Source organism: Malus sylvestris, chromosome 9 (assembly GCF_916048215.2).
Source record: "Malus sylvestris chromosome 9, drMalSylv7.2, whole genome shotgun sequence".
Classification (NCBI taxonomy): domain Eukaryota; kingdom Viridiplantae; phylum Streptophyta; class Magnoliopsida; order Rosales; family Rosaceae; genus Malus; species Malus sylvestris.
Genome location: NC_062268.1, coordinates 28201701 through 28218737, shown reverse-complemented (window position 1 = coordinate 28218737; position 17037 = coordinate 28201701). Strand labels below are relative to the sequence as shown.

At 36.4% G+C, this 17037-nt stretch overlaps 2 protein-coding genes across 3 annotated transcripts; one reads left to right on the top strand and one right to left on the bottom strand.

The window, feature by feature from the left end:
* Window positions 1-1959: 1959 nt before the first annotated feature.
* Window positions 1960-6056, top strand: LOC126634231 (protein LIGHT-DEPENDENT SHORT HYPOCOTYLS 10-like). 2 transcript variants are annotated; one of them, XR_007627251.1, is made up of 3 exons: window positions 1960-2732; window positions 4438-4486; window positions 5730-6056. XR_007627251.1 is itself a non-coding variant. In XM_050304735.1 (2 exons), the coding sequence occupies exon 1, from the start codon at window positions 2145-2147 to the stop codon at window positions 2688-2690; it is 546 nt and encodes a 181-aa protein (XP_050160692.1). In that variant the 5' UTR covers window positions 1963-2144; the 3' UTR covers window positions 2691-2732; window positions 5730-6056. The 2 variants fall into 2 exon arrangements, 1 of the variants encoding a protein (XP_050160692.1); XM_050304735.1 differs by lacking the exon at window positions 4438-4486 and having other exon boundaries at window positions 1963-2732.
* Window positions 6057-8771: 2715 nt separating this feature from the next.
* LOC126633930 (uncharacterized) lies at window positions 8772-14249 on the bottom strand. Its single transcript, XM_050304453.1, has 4 exons — window positions 14204-14249; window positions 11029-11198; window positions 10564-10696; window positions 8772-8986 (listed from the first exon to the last, which is right to left on the bottom strand). The coding sequence occupies exons 1-4, from the start codon at window positions 14247-14249 to the stop codon at window positions 8772-8774; spliced, it is 564 nt and encodes a 187-aa protein (XP_050160410.1).
* Between the last annotated feature and the right edge of the window lie 2788 nt (window positions 14250-17037).

Here is a 17037-nt window from a genome sequence, read left to right as displayed (position 1 = left end):
GGGGTGGGTCTAACGGTCAGGTTAGTAAGATGAACCCTAGACACGTGTATTTATCTCAATTAGGAGATAGACCTTTTTAGGATATAATCATGTAATGGGATTTCAGAATCAAAAGAAAACCACATGGTTCCATAGATAGATATAAAGCTCGATCTATTGCTAAGGTCTTTCATCTACAAGAAGGATTAGACTACTCTGAAACTTTAAGTCTAATGGCAAAACCTATGACTATAAGGCTTCTTCTTACTTTGGTAGCTCAGTTTGAGTAGTTCTTGAATCATCTCGATATTAGCAATGCTTTCTAGCATAGTCATCTTACATAATCAATTTTTATGCAACAACTACCTGTTTTTTAGGATCCTACAGATCAAATCACAGGTTTGTAGACTTCACAAATCCTTATTGGATTGAAACAAGTTCCTAGAGCTTGGTATGAAAAGTTACATGGTGCTTTGAACTCTGTTGGCTTCATTGGTTCTTAATCTGATCACTCTCTATTTGTAAGATATAGATCACTTAAGGCAGAATATAGATCAGTTGTCAATACTGCTACAGAGATCACATGGATATGTAAATTGTTGGTTAATATTGGCTATTATGTTCCTTGTCCTCCTTAATAAAGGTGTGATAATATCAACAATTTCTTTGGCTAAGAATTCTATTTTTCATGCTCAGACCAAGCATGTTGAAATAGATTACCACTACATCGGGAATGTTTTTTTGGAAAGGAAGTTTCTCTACAATTTGTCTGCACATAAGACTAGGTTGCTGATATTTGTCCCAAAATAGTGTCACAACCTAGGTTTTTGCTTCTTCATGACAAACTATTCATGCTATTACCTTAGCTCAGTTTGAGGGGGCATATTAAAGGCAATATTGTAATAGCATCTGCTAAAGATAAAACTTAGGAGGTTATTAGTTTGTTATGTTAGTTTTGGTTTGTTAGGTTGAGCTATTAGTACAAGTATGTTTATAACTTGTATATATACACAAATGTAACTTTATTTCATTATCAATGAAATCATAATTTTTCCTATAACAAGTACTTTCCATAGTGAGCCATATTCGTTGTTTATATGTTCACTGTCTACATTGTACCTATTTTGTTTATTTATTCAAACTAAATCTTTTTAAGAAGATTAAATTTTAGTTGGCAAAACATCCAAACCAACAACAGTATTTTCTCTTTGTAGCAGATCTCTTTCAAATACTCTTCCTCTGAATAAGCCAAATGCAAACAGTAAGATAGCAAAAAGATTCTCTCTAGCAATGATTTTTTTTTTGGATTATGAGCACTTCCATTGTATGTCCAGCGAATATATACATATCTAGCGAATTATGACCAGTTTCGAGAATGGGGACATATTAACTATGTACGTATTTGTTATTATGTTACTCAAATTAGAATACGTATAGTTGTTTATTATTAATATATTCTTATAAATGTAACAAATTAACTTTATCAATTACCTGTTATTATAGAAATTTTTTAGGGAACTTTAACGAAAAGCACCCGATACTGTTCACTTTAACGAAAAACCACATTTTTACACTAAAAAGTCAATCCTGGTACTATTCACTTTACCCTTTATTTTGTCCTTATCATTAAAACTCAAAGTTTTCAAGCTTTTTTCATTAGTTTTCCTAAATTTTTATTGGCATTCCAAAATTCTTATTTTCCACTCCAAATTTTTTGTATTTAGAAATAAAGATACACTTGTGAAGTATGCAAAATGAAATTTTCATAGTGCTAATAACTATTCTTGTGTTATAATACGTAAAATAATAACATGCGTTGTTGTCTCTATAGAAAAAAAAAAACAATTGGAGTTTCAAGAGACAGCAAATTTTGTAACTTATTGACAGACCAAAACGTATAGTTAGTGGTAATAGCACTATTAGAAAAGAAGAATATAAATGAAAAGATGAAGAAAAAGATGAACAGGAAGCATCATATGGCCCCGACCCCATGGGAGGTCTTCTCATCACTGGGCCCATAATGTGATTTCCGTCTTCCTCCCATCTTTGATTTTTCACTGCCTATTCCTTTCACCTCCTGCCCTTCATTATTTGTTCCTTTATTTAGCAAAACAAAAAATAAGTTCATCTGGAATATTCATTAAGTGATCAGTCATCACCGCTCTATGTCTAGAGAAAGAGGCAAAGATTTCGCCGAAGGATCGTCTGCTGGAGGTTCTCTGAATGATGATCAGCAGCAGCCGGCCACACCAAGCCGCTATGAATCCCAGAAGAGAAGGGACTGGAACACTTTTGGTCAGTACTTGAAGAACCAGAGGCCTCCAGTGGCGCTGTCTCAGAGCAATTACAACCATGTACTGGAGTTTCTTAGGTATCTGGACCAGTTTGGGAAGACCAAAGTTCATCTCCAGGGTTGCATGTTTTATGGGCAGCCTGAGCCTCCTGCTCCTTGCACATGTCCACTTAGGCAAGCCTGGGGCAGCCTGGATGCTCTCATAGGGAGGCTGAGGGCTGCCTACGAAGAAAATGGAGGATCCCCGGAGAACAACCCTTTCGCTAGCGGTGCAATCAGGGTTTACCTGAGGGAGGTCAGGGAGTGCCAAGCTATGGCAAGAGGGATTCCTTTTAAGAAGAAAAAGAAGAAGCCAAGTCCAAGCAAGGGATCCGGACCAAATGATGATGAATCAAGTTCTACCATGCATTTCTCTTGATGCATTTTGATTCCTTTGGCCAATTTCAGAATTAATCAAAGGGTAAGTAGATATTATATACACTAAATTATATTCAATTTCTTTTCATGGTTAATTAAGTACGTTCACATCATAAAAATTTAATTGGAGTTAAATGAAGAAAAATTTTGCCAGTGTACATGATATACCCCCAAAGCTTATAGTTGTTTGTTGTTGTTGGTTTTTTTTTTTTTTTTTTTTTTTTTTTTTGGGATCAAATCCCCCAAAAATTATAGTTAAAAAGAGAGAAAAAGACAGTTAAACTTGTGAGATGGAGTGCAGTCAAAGGACTGTAAATTGGTTGGTTTGATATGGAACTACATATATATGAAGAAAAAAATTAAAACCCTAACTGAACTGATATACTCAAATTAGTATTTGAGTGATAATGTTCTGATCGTGATCAGTAACTTTAACCAATAATAAATCACTCCACCTATATCGCGTTGTAATAACATCAGAAACAATAATCTCTTCTCTCCAACTTCTCCCTCTCTCCTCAGGTCCTCTTCTTTCTCTCTCTCTGAGACATTCTCACGATGCAATCTCCACTGTGACTGTCGTACGTTAATTAAAAATTGTTATCTATTTGTAGCTTTTCATTAATTTGGCTGATTCTGCAAATTTTTGGTGCCCCACGATTATTTGTCAAGAAATATATATAGTCACGAACTTTCTTACGTCAGGATATATAATTTAAAAATATAGACAAATGATTAAAATATATGATTAATTAAGGTTTAAGGTTTTCACAAATCTCTTTCATTCGTATTTTATTAGTTTTTGGCGTTCATCCATCTTTTTCTACTGCTTTTCTATCTTTTGGTTTTAATTTAACAAAGGTCATCATAGCGAATCTATAACACCCATGATGATCAATGCCACAACTAATTGCTCTTCTTTTATAAGTGCAGCTAGTAGTTCCATAAAATGTCAGTTATACACAACCAATTAATTAGTCTTCTTTTATACGCCCATTCTTATGTTCCTTTACCAATTCATTTTTTCTTGCTGTCGGCAGTACAAGATTCTGTTGCGTAGCGTTTCATCATGATCAAGGGCTTATTACAAAACACACACACACACACACTGTCGGAAGAGGAAAAAAATTGTAAAAAGACATTAAAATAAAGTCTGATTATGCTGCTCAAGGGTTTTTACTTCACATGTCTTTGTCGGGTTTTCATAGGAACTTCATATTATTTTATGCATTAGGTTGATAGCTCAGAGTTAAATGGATCTCTCAGTCAGAGTTGTGTGAATTGCAATTTACAGAAAATCGTATACTATTTGCACGTGTTTCACACACACACACACATACAGACATACATACATACATACATATATAACTATGAATTTCCTGGCCCAATAGTCAAACACAGATTACAGAAAACGTGTTCGCAATTTCTAAGACCAAGGTTTACTAGGGTTTGATTATTTGTGTTGCTCTCATTTCATGCGAAACTCATGTGAAATTTGCATTCTTAATTACAAACATTTAAATTAGAGTACTATGCATACCCTACATAAAGTTCGTATATCAACAAAAAGTGTCGTTTAATCTAAACTAAAGATGCATCAATGATCTAGCATGCGTTGATGAGACTTCAGAGTATTTTGTATTGGAAATTGAAGTATTGAATTATGTGTTTAAATTTTTACCTATTTTATTCGTTGTTAATTGATTTTGAATTGGTTTTTTTTTTTTGTCAAACGATATATTTGTTAGATTAAATATTAGATTCTGGAGCCAAAGGAGTTTGAACCCACGTCATTGTGTAAGGACAACACTCTTCTTCACCATCCTTAATTGAATTCATTTGAATACGTAATATCTTTAGTATTGCACATACAAATATGAATGCTTCCTTATTTAATGACTATATATCAATGCAGCTATTTTTTGTCAACATATTTGGATTGGACTATAATACATGCTGTAAATTCATGATCCTACGAGCCTAAAAAGTCAACATCCATCTTTTCTATGTAGCTTTGGCGATGAGCACAGAACACACTCTGCAGTATATTTTTGTAGGTTTTGTATGCGCTCGCAGACACATATACACCGATATTCTAAAACTAAATAGCTAGATACTTTAGCTGAAAACTTGAAGGTTTGTTTTTCAACCATTAGATCATCAAAAATGCTACTTTCATTATATTTTTCATACAACAATTGTATTAACTCTCTAATAGAAATGGGACCAGAGAGCTAGAACAAATATAGTATGAAAAATGTAGTAAGTGTGCGCATTACTCTAATAACATACCACATTTGTGGAACTCTAAAACTTGCAAAACCAAAAATAAAGAATAAAATAAAAATTAAATACACACACAGAAAAAGATAATGCATCTTCACCACCTCTATTACAAGTGTGTCAGTTTTATGTGTCCAAATGAAATTATAGTTATACATGTGTGCACACATATATATTGCAACTATGCTCTCTTGGTAAACAATCTAATATGTTATTTTGTAAAACTACAAAACCAAACACATTTTGATTTTTTTTTTAATACAATGATATATTAAAACTTAGGGATGAGGAAAATAAATTGGTATCAAACTCTATTCATGAGATTCGAATCTAAAACTCTGCACTTACAAGAAAAGAGAAATACTAGCACGAAGTGGCTACACATGATCATAGTTACAGTTGACAATTCAATAACATGTTAGAATGTCTAAAGAAAGCAGATTATCACATAAGTAACACAAATTTAACCAATCACACACAGCAGTTTAAAATTGACTTCAAGCGAATTTAATTAAATACTGAATATTTACAAGTAGCACACATTTATTGTCCGATGGTTGATTGTTTAAAGGTCACTCATTTATTATACACTGCAGTTCGTATTAACTCCAATATGCTTGCGTTGTGATTGTATTTTTGTTGTTAGGAGCTTATCCGATCGATAGATACATTCCAGCACTTTGAAACGGAACCAGTAACAGATGTACATACCCTTAATGTATAATCATCAAACTCATGATTTATTACTTCCTTGCAGGATCATATGAAAATTGAGCGAAAAGGAAGGAAATTGAGCCAAAAGGAAGGAATTGTTCCAAAGGAATTTGCCTGGATACTTTCAGTATTGTCAAGTTTGATTATGGCTTTTTTTTTTTTTTTTTTTCAGTCAAATTACATAAGGAATAAGTTGATCCATATAAGTAGCGATCACTTATGGCTTGCTGGCATGAACACGAATCTGTATTAGTTCCTTTTGTTAAATTGTAATTGGAGAATTTGAAAGCATGTAATAGATTATCAGAAATCGTTATGTCCATAGTTGTCAATACTATCAGGACTATAATGATATTATGTGTTTCCTACATATGTTGGGTTTAGGCATGTAGTGTCAACAATCACACTGGAAAGACCGCATTACTAGGATCTTACCTATACAAAATAAATTGATACAGAATTATTCTAGAAAACAATAAGCACATCGGAAGAACAACTCACCTAGAAGGTGACGCCATTGGAAGAACAACAAGAAGCAGACTTCTACTTCCAACACACAACGGCACTCTCTACCAAATGAATAGGGTTTTAGCTTATTCGAGAATCAGGTAGTGTGGGAGCAGGGACCTCTTCTAAGGGTTTCACTCAAACAATCCTATTATCAGTAGAGTGATAAGCCATATCCCTTTATGACTCTATTCCTCAGCATACACAAGATGAAGACTTCAATTAGACAGCTGCAACATAATTAAACTCCATGACTCTTATCCTATCAAGACTCTCAGACTCCTTGTGTCTCATGCAACTTGTATAACAAGTTACGTGTAACTCAAGAAATCCAGTTGTAAACTCATTGTCATTCAACCGAAGTTTTACATTCTCCCACTTGAATGTCAAGCAAAATCCAGTTGTTAACTCATTGTCATTCAACCAAAGTTTTACATTCTCCCACTTGAATCTCAATAAAATAAGACTCATGATGATCATTGAGCTTACAAGAGCATACAACTACCCTTCTTAGCAACCTGTCATTTCAAGCAAAATACAGAACCATAGAAAAAACAAGGTGCACTCTATTTTGCACTTCGCGCTCTATGATTACATACATATTAAACTTGAAACACTATGTTGCCATTAGAGTCATAAAGTCAGGAACCAACTAAACATGATGTTAGTTCCTCAGAACAAACTGAAAAATGCGTTCAGTACCAAAATTGTTTGAAGAAACATAAATTAGTCATAGGATCAAATCATCAGAATCAATTAATTATGAATTGTAATGCAACTGACAACAATAAACACAAGAAAAATAGTTTAATGCAGTTAACTGAGTGCTTACTCCCACTCATTAACTGAATCAAAAGACTCTTTTACACCCATGTTAAAGACATGCTTGTTGAAAACTCCCACAGATAAAGCCTTTGTTATTAGGTCAGCAACCATAACACTTGTGTTTATGTACTCTACATCGATAGTGCTTTTCTTCACTTCATCCCTCACCTTCAAGTACTTTATGTCCATCAATCTTCTTGCATAAGACCTCTTATTATTCACCGAAAAGAAAACTGTAACTTTGTTGTCACAATGCAACATGAGAGGCCTTTCAATGTCATCAATGATCATCAATCCTTTCATCATGTTCCTAAGCCAAATAGCTTGTTGAGTTGTTGCATAGCACCCTATGAACTTAGCCTCTATAGTTGAGGATGCTATACACTTTTGCTTCCAACTTTTCCATGACACTGCACCGTTTGCTAACAGAAAAATGTACCCATTTGTTGATTTCCTGTCATCCACACATCCTGCCAAATCAGAGTCCGAGAATGCCACCAGCTCAAGCTTATCCACGCGACTATAGGTTAGCATGTCTCTAGTTCTATTAAGATACCTCAGCACCTTCTTAGTCACAACCCAATGAGATGCACCGAAGTTTGATTGAAGACTACCCAATACACTCACTACAAAAGTTAGGTCCGGTCTCGTGCATACTTGGACTTACATCAGATTCTCTACAACAGATGCGTAGGGTTTGTCTTTCATTCCTACTCTTTCTAATTCATTTTTGGGACATTGCTCATGACTCATCTGATCTCCCTTTCCAATGGACAATTCGCCACTAGAACATTTTTCCATATTGAACCTTTTGGTGACCCTGTCGATGTACTGTCTTTGTGAAAGACCAAGGGATTTCTTGGCACGATCTCTGATAATCTCTATCCCCAAAACAAATTGATCCTCCCCTAAATCCTTCAGGTCGAAGCTTTGAGTCAACATATTAATGGTTGATTGCAGTAGAGACATGTCGAAGCTAGCCAATAAAATGTCATCCACATACAATATTAAGAATATAATCTTGGTGCTGCTGACCTTGAGATAAACACATTCATCCATTTTATTTTCTTGGAAGCCAGAAGCCATCATCACTTGATCGAAATTCTTGTTCCACTACCTCAAAGTCTGTTCCAAACCATAAATAGACTTATTCAGTTTACAAATCATCATTGACTCTTTCCCCATTTCGACAAATCCTGGTGGCTGATGCATATAAATATCTCTCTCTAGTTCTCCATTTGGAAACAATATTTTGACGTCCATTTGATGTAGTTCGAAATCAAAGTGAGCCGTGAGTGCTAGAAGTATCCTCATGGAATCTTTGGTCGAGACTGGAGAGAAAGTCTCATTGTAGTCAACTCCCTCTCTTTGTGTAAAGCCCTTCGCCACTAGCCTTGCTTTGTGTTTGTCTATATTACCTTGTGAATCTTTTTTCGTCTTGAATACCCACTTACAACCAACAGTTTTTGTGATCCTAATCGGTTTTGGAACTAGGCTCCATACTTTATTCTTCTCCATGGACTCCAATTCCTCATGCATGGCTTGTTTCCACAACGCCGATCAAATACTTTTGATGGATTGATTGTAAGATATGAGATCATCATCGTCAGCTACATAGTGTTCAGCCTCATTTAGATACACAAAATCTGGTAGAATAGCTGCCTTACTTACTCTATGTGACTTTCGAACATTTGTTTATGTTGGTATAACAACTGGAGCAATGATTGGATCACGAGTAGTGCCATTTGGTTCATTAATTGGGGCTGTAACTAGAGCTGTTGTGCTTGAATTTGCAGGCCATTTGTAGCATCTGCAACGAGTTCAAGTTTTCTTGTGGAGAAAAAATCAGCAACTCAGTGCGAGTAGCATCGACAGATGCTAGCGGAACAAGCAGCTCCTTATCGTGATTTAATTCTTCGAATTCTGGAGAGTTTGATGTTGAACTACGAATGTCAATCTCATTCAAATCTTCAAGAAATTTTGCATTATGAGTCTCCATAATTCTCAAGTAGTTGCTAGACCAGTAGAATTTATAACCCTTCGATTTTTCTGAATATCCAATGAACCTACAACTTGTGGTCCTCGGGTTAAGTTTCTTCTCGCTTGGATTATAAAACCTAAGTGTTCAATTCCTTTGTTCAGCAACTCCATTTTGATGAGGAGTCCGTGGAGTGCATTGCGCGACTATGCCATTTTGTTCAAGGTAAGTTGCAAAGGATCCTTTGTGTTGTCCAGCTTCCATATACCTGCCAAAATACTCACCACCTTTATCAGATCTCACAATTTTAATATATTTTTCAAGTTGTTTTTAGACTTCTAAGTGAAAGGTTTTAAAACATTCTAATGCTTCAGATTTTTCAGAGATGAGAAAAACATATGCAAATCAAGAAAAATCATCAATAAATGTTATGAAATAAGATTTTCCACAAATAGTTTTAGTTGGGAACGGTCTACAAATGTTGGTGTGCATAATCTCTAACAAGGATTGGCTACGGTTTGATCCTGGTTTTCTAGTGTTGGTGAGTTTTCCCTTAAAAGAATCAATACATTCTTTAAATCATTTAAAACAAATTGTGGCGACAAGTTTTTTTTTTAGTACATCGATATTTTTACACTAGGGGAAGAAGGAGTTCGGCTAAGCCCCACAATGGACAAACCTAATTTGGTATCAAATTCGCCATCTACGAGTTTCAAACCTAAGACCTCTCACTTCCATGTGAAGAGGATTACCACCAGACTGTAGTATTGAGTGGCAGTTGTGGCAACAAGTTTTGTTTCGTTAGTGTGATGATTGTTTCCTTAGAGATGTGCCCCAACCTCTTGTGCTAAAGCATGGAGGGTTTTCCAGAAGTGAGCAGCGTTTTAGAACCAACACTTTGAACATTAAAACATTCATTTTCATAAGAATAATCCATTTGCCGTATATTAGTTTTGAGATAAGCACTACCAAGTAAAGTACTTGCATTATATGAATGAAAAAACTTGACACTATGATTGTCACCAATAAAGGTAAAGCCCCACTTAACTAGCTTAGATGCAGAAATTAAATTCCTTCGCAAGGAAGGTACATAAAGAACTGGACTCAAGTCTAAAATAAAACCAGATGATAAAACTAATTTGACACTTCCTATGGATCCGACAACTACTTTGCTCTCATTTCCCACATAGACATTGGAGACTTCATTGTTTATCTCCCTTGTTTTTGAGAAGCCCTCCAAGGAATTAATTATATGAATAGAACAACTAGTATCAAACCACCAACTTTGAGAAGGAATGTAAACTAAATTAGACTGAACTCACACAAAAACATTTATTTCTTTACCTTTCTTAACAAGCCATTTTTTTAAGCGAATGCAATTCTTTATTAAATGACCTGTTGCTTTGCTAAAGTAACACTCCTTTTCCTTTTCAGCCTCAGTGTTAATAGGTTTGATTTTATGAGATCCTTGAGAGATATTAGTCTTTTTAAAAGAAGAAAAAATTTCTTAAGTCTTCTTCTTACCAGCAGGTACAGTCGGACCAAAAAAAATTGAAATCCTTCTTACGTTTTTCAGCTTGAACAAAATTGACATTCACTATTTTGTCACTCTTGAGCCAATCCTCTTCTTGAGCACACATTGAAATCAGTTCATTGATGCCCCATTTCCCTTTTGAGTATTGTATGAGACTTTGAGCTGCCTATATTTAGCAGGTAAAGAATTTAAGGCCATATGAACTAAAAATTGATCATTCATGGGTACCTCAAGATCTTTTAATTTTTGTGCAAGAACCACTATCTTGAGGATGTGCTCTCTGATACTTCCCACTTTGTCGTACTTCATGGCAGTGAGTTAAGTAAGAAAAGTTCCAGTTTCCGCCTCATTCAACTCTTGAAACTTCTCCCTCACTGCAGTCAGAAAGTCTTTGGCATTATCTTGCTTTGGAATTCCCGCTTTAACTGATTGTGTAATTGCTTTCTTCATGATCATCAAGGACATTATGTTGGCTCTATCCTACTTGTCAAACTTTACCCTTTGCTCCATGGTGCTCTCTGCAGTAAGAGCTGCTGGACGTTCCTCCCTCAATGCCAAATCAAGGTCAATGAGACCAAGAACAATCTTGACATCTTCCTTCCATTTCTTGAAGTTAGAACCAGTCAAAGTCTGAATGTTTGTGAAGTTGAGAGAGGTCATATGAGGAACTGAAGAACAATATGCAAAAAATTCATAACGTCAGTAATTAAATAGCAACAAACAAGGAAAACCATCTGAGTGTTTTTCCCAAAACATGAGCCTATAAACTCAGTATCATCTTTGGACAGACACCGTTTATATTGGAGTTGCATAACCAAAGCATCAAACACAAGGGCAATTTACATGACTCCAACACTTTTGAGCAGATGAAGAATATAATCTTGTCAATTTAATTCTTCATTATACATTGATTCATTTGTTTTACTTGAATTACTAAACACCTTTGGGAAAATTATTATTCACTTAATACACAAAAATCATAAATCCAATTGATTGGATGACAAGCCAACACAACAGTCTAAACACTTTTGAGCAGATTAGATGTTGAAGTCCTTAGTTTTCAGTTCATAATATATTCTTATTTTTCTGTATAGACAGAAGAAGTAGGAACCCTAAAGTTCTCCAGCAGGTTGTATCGAACTTGGTGGTTGTCAACAGTCCCTTTGTGTGAATGTCTCTGCAAAATATTAGCTAACACAAAGGAGATTGCATGGTAATAGTTATGGTAAGGAATCATTATGCAACGGAAGCATTGAGTTTAATCAGGATCTGTATCAATATTAATCTTTAGAAAATTAACCAAAAGCCTTTGATTATGGACAAGGAACCTTAGCCACGTTGGGTGACTCTCATACCACATGTATGAATTATATGAATAAACCAAAAACATGAACAACGCAGTATTAAGATTACCTAGACAAAATAAATTGATACATAATTATTCTAGAAAACAATAAGCACATCGGAAGAACAACTCACTTGAAAGTGACGCCATTGGAAGAACAACAAGAAGTAGACTTCTACTTCCAACACACAACATCACTCTCGACTAAATTAATAGGGTTTTAGCTTATTCGAGAATCAGGTAATGTGAAGTACGTGTACTCTTGTTAAGGGTTTCACTCAAACCATCCTATTATCAGTAAAGTGATAAGCCATATCCCTTGAAAAAATTTAAGTCCCTTTATGACTCTATTCCTCAGTATACACAAGATGAGTACTTCAATTAGATAGCTGCAACATAATTAAACTCCACAACTCTTATCCTATCAAGACTCTTGGAGTCCTTGTGTATCAAGCAACTCATATAACAAGTTATGTGTAACTCAAGAAATCCAGTTGTTAACTCATTGTCATTCAAATGAAGTTTTACATGGAGAACTACATCGGTTTGATCCTTGTGCAACGACATATGTCAATAGCCAATCTAACTGGATTAGATGCAACCAAATCTTACAAGTGGTGGTGTTCGTGTCCACGGTCAAAGAAGGTTCATAAAAACAATATGAGGATCGTCTCCGGATCCTCTTTGTGAGGATCTTAGGGATCCTTTTCGTGAGGATCTTATCCGTTCATCATACATCGTGGGGCCAAATTTCGTTAGGCACCGTTTGTATTTAGTTTATATAAAAAAAATTTAAATGATTTCTGGCCGACGATGTACGATGAACGGATAGGGTGTGAGGATCCTATCCTCACAAAGAAGATCAGGATGGAATCCAAATCCCATAAAAACATGATGGCAATACGGAATTCGTTAATTCTATCAGGTATGATCTTAAAAAGACTACATGTTATTTGGATCAACACACTGTTTATGGAGCATGATAGGTTATCATTTGCATATAAAACATATATCAATCATGTATTGTCCATGTAGTTCCCATAAAACGCGGCCTAAAGACCTAGATTTCAAACAGGTGATACTTGATAATTCTGTGTACACCTAGCCAGAATATCAAAGAAGGGCTATAGAAAGAAAGTGATGCAGAAGGGGACCTTCATGTAAACCTAGCCAGAATATCAGAGAAGGGCTATAAAGAGAGAGTGATGCAGAACGAGAGAGAGATCTTAGCTCAAAGGAATGAAAGATTGATTATTAATGATTCTGTAGTACGATTCTACAGTACAAGATTCACTTTATATACTACAGTTATAGAAACTTGTTGCCTAAGTAATCTCATAAGTACCTATAACAAACTTACTAATCTAATGACAAGTGGCAGGTTATACAACGAATGGGCATGTGGTCCAATATCCTTGTGTTGCCGGAGTGAACTCTGCCACGAAGTCTACCAGTACCTGCAGGGCTTTGATTGAAGTTCTTTGTCAATAGATGATCTTGTGCTGCCCTAGCTCAATGGCCTATTTGGTAACTCTAGATGACACATCAGGACTGTGCAAAATGGATCAAAACGGATATTCTGTCATGTAAACTATTCAGAACGATTGAAAGTATGGTGGAAGCTTTCGGGCTATTGTTACCAGTGCTAGTATGTGTTTTTCCATTTTCTAGTATCTTGTCTCTATTTCAAGAAAAGCTTTCAATACATAACACACCGGTTTTTGCTCCCCCGAGTCTTCTCAAATCAGAGCTCCGCTGACTGCGCAATATAATACTACCAGATATAAGTATAAGCCTTTCCTGTTTACTAGCTTGGATAGTAGTGGAGGATTAGACCAGCATTCCTTTAACTTCGTAAAGGCCTCTTCGCATTCGTTCATCCAGAGTAGGCCTTTACTTTTCTTTATTGCGGAAAAGAAGGGTTTGCATTTACTGATAAATCGAGAGAGGAATCGGTTGAGGACGACCGCTCTTCCAATCAAGTTTTATATCTTCTTCATGATTATGGGTGACTTCATCTCCATAATCACTCTAATCTGATCCAGATTAGCATCATTCTCGCATTTGTTGACCAAACCCAAGAACTTACCTGATACTACCTTGAAGGTGCATTTTTTTGGATTTAACTTCATGTTGTATTTCTAGAGTAAATCAAATGACTATTGGAGGTTGGTAAGGTGGTTTTTCTGTTCTTTACTTATGACGACGATGTCTTCTATGTAGACTTCATCTCTCCAATTTTTTTTTTTAAAATTCGATTGACAAGCCTTTGATATATTGCCTTTGCATTTTTAAGACCAAATGGCATGACTTTGTAATAATATGTACCTTGATCGATAACAAATGAGGTTGCCTCTATGTCTAGCTCATACATCTTTACTTGATTGTATCCAAGTAAGCGTCCATGAAGCTTAACAGTTCGTATCCTGCGGTTGAGTCCATCAACAAGTCGATTTGTTGGAGATGGTACGGATCCTTTAGGTAAGCCTTTTTCAATCTATAAAGTCCACTTATACTTTCCATTTTCCATTTTTCTTCTATACGAACACTACATTGGCCAGCTAGTTTGGATGGTATACTTCGACGATGAAGTTGGTGCTTTTGAGCTTGTCGATCTCAGCTCATTCCATTCTATGATTTCACTTAGGCTGGATCACGAGTTTAGTAGTTGGGTCCAATTATAGGCATGTCCTTGGCAGACCACGTAAACAAATCGTTGTTGCCCTACAGAAAGTCAGTAAACAATTCCTTTTCTTGATCTGTCAGTTTTGATCCCATGCTAACTTTGCGCTTCGGTTTGTCGGGATCGAGGTTGATGTACACAGCATCCTCATTTGCTTTTGACTTTGAAGTGTTGTCATCTTGGGGATCGAGATCTAGGTTGAATTCCTTATAACTAGTCTGTTAACCCCCTAGGCTATGATTGTGATGTTGATTCATCCATGGGAGTGTCGAAGTTCAACTCTCCTTTCCAATTCATGTTCATGATTTCGACAGTGCGGCGGAGCAATAACATGCCGCTGCTTGATCACTTTTTATTTCCTTTATTTCATTCAGAGTGGGGTAGCGAAGCAACTGGTTGTAGGTTGAGGGTATAGCTATCATCTTATGCAACCAGTTCTAACCAAGAATAGTATTATGTGGAGTCAGACAATTCCTAACGTGAAAGGTCACTAGGTGATTATAAGGCTCTGCCCGAACCACTAGTTTCCTCATTCCTAGAGACCAGACAAGGACCTTGTTGAAGATGTGAATGGTGGTTTTCCCTTGTTGATGTTATCAAGAATGCCCATCTTCAGTGGCGTTTTGAAAATGACATTTACTCTTGATCCATAATCCACCAAGACTCAACTAACCATAGCATTAGAGATCTGTACCTTGGCGATATGAGCATCATCATGGGGAAAGTGGACATCTTCCAAGTCTCAGTCAGAGAACATCAAGATGTTAGAGTCAATGGGCAACTGTTTGTTGATCGAAGCTACCATTCGAGGTTTCTTGCACGCCACCTTTCCTAAATACTCTTATTCTCTATATATGCAATTGATACTAATGAGTGTTTCTTTCCCGAAGCATTTAACTAGATGAAGATTTTAAATCTTTTTAGACTTTCTGCATCGCATTTCAGGAGCAAGTCATTAGGGCTGCGTGTTTGGGTTTAGATCGAGGATTCTTGCTAGGATCTGACCAGGTATTTTCCTAGACTGTTGGCTTCTTAGAACAGGACACGATATCTTTGAAGGCTTTCACTTACATCTCGAGGTCAGCAAGTCTCGTTTGTTCCTTAGCTTGCGAGCTCTCTCGAAGATTTTTCAGAGATACGCATATCTACATCAAATTTTTCCATATTCAATCTAAGGCGGAAACTTCCTTATTCTTGAGATTGATGTCGTGTGGGGAGACGGCACAGTCGTAGCATGATTACTTAAGAGTGGCCTTCATAGAAGTAGAGTGATTCGGTCGAAAGGAATATGAGTTCACTCTCAATAAGGGCACCAATTGTTGAAATCAAATTCGCGTACCGCCGCAAGTGGTGGAAATGTAGAAATTCGAGTAACCTGTAAAAGAGCAAACAAACGTGAGTAAGCCTAAATCATGGGAGGTGTGCAGTCCAAAGGTTCTTTAATGGTCAAGTTAGTAAGCAAGTATATGACTCAAGTAGTATACAAGAGAATTAGAGTGTCATGATTGCATTACCAAAGACGAACCTAGAGGGTGTATTTATACTGGTCGAGAAAGAGACATTTTTAGGATGGAATCATGTATAAGGCCTGGAGAATTCTAGAAGATATTTAGGAATATATGTTGTATCTTCTTAGGAGTGTGATTACTTGCAGCGCATGCTAATTCCTAGATTGTAGGAATTCCAAGATATATATGGAACTTGGCTAATTTTGTGTTGGATCAGGTCCTCATGTCTTCCGGAATAAGTACGGTCATTCTCAGCGAAGTCGCTCGGACTTCGCCCATTGCTTCAAAACAGGATGACGCTAGCACCACTACTCTGTTAATCCATCTTTTCTTAGAGTTGTTGAGTCCATGACCGAACTTCTCAAGTAATTGTAGTCCAATCCACCTTGCTCTGGCCATGAAATATTATGGTCCCATAAGCATGACATTTGGTGACTAATACCTTTTCCACAAGAAATGATTGAAACTATTTGCCTATCAACCCCACCATCACTTTGTAATATTTTAATCGATATTGAAAAGTGATTGAACACAAATTGATAGAAAGCAACAAAGGTGGAAAAAACATCAGATTTATTAACAAGTGAAAAAATCCAACAATATCGAGTACAGTCATCTTTGAAGGTTACATAGTACTTAAACCTTCTATACACAAACAAGGAGTAGGACCCCATATATCACTATGCACAACCTCAAATGGTGTAATAGACGTATCCATAGCAGAAGGGAATGGTAATTTGCTAATTTTATTCTCTATACAAGTAAAAACTCCGCCTATGTCTTACATGGCCGGTCCCAAGCCCAGATAAAGGAGGAGGGGGAGGGCGTCAGGTAGTCGACAGCCGGCACTCCATGATCACGTCGAATCCTTATGAAAATGAATCCAGAACAAAATCGCGCTAAAGCTAGGGCGTCACCCGTAAGTGGCGCGCTGTGTGGCCCGAGCATAGTGATAAGTGAGCAAGGGTCGC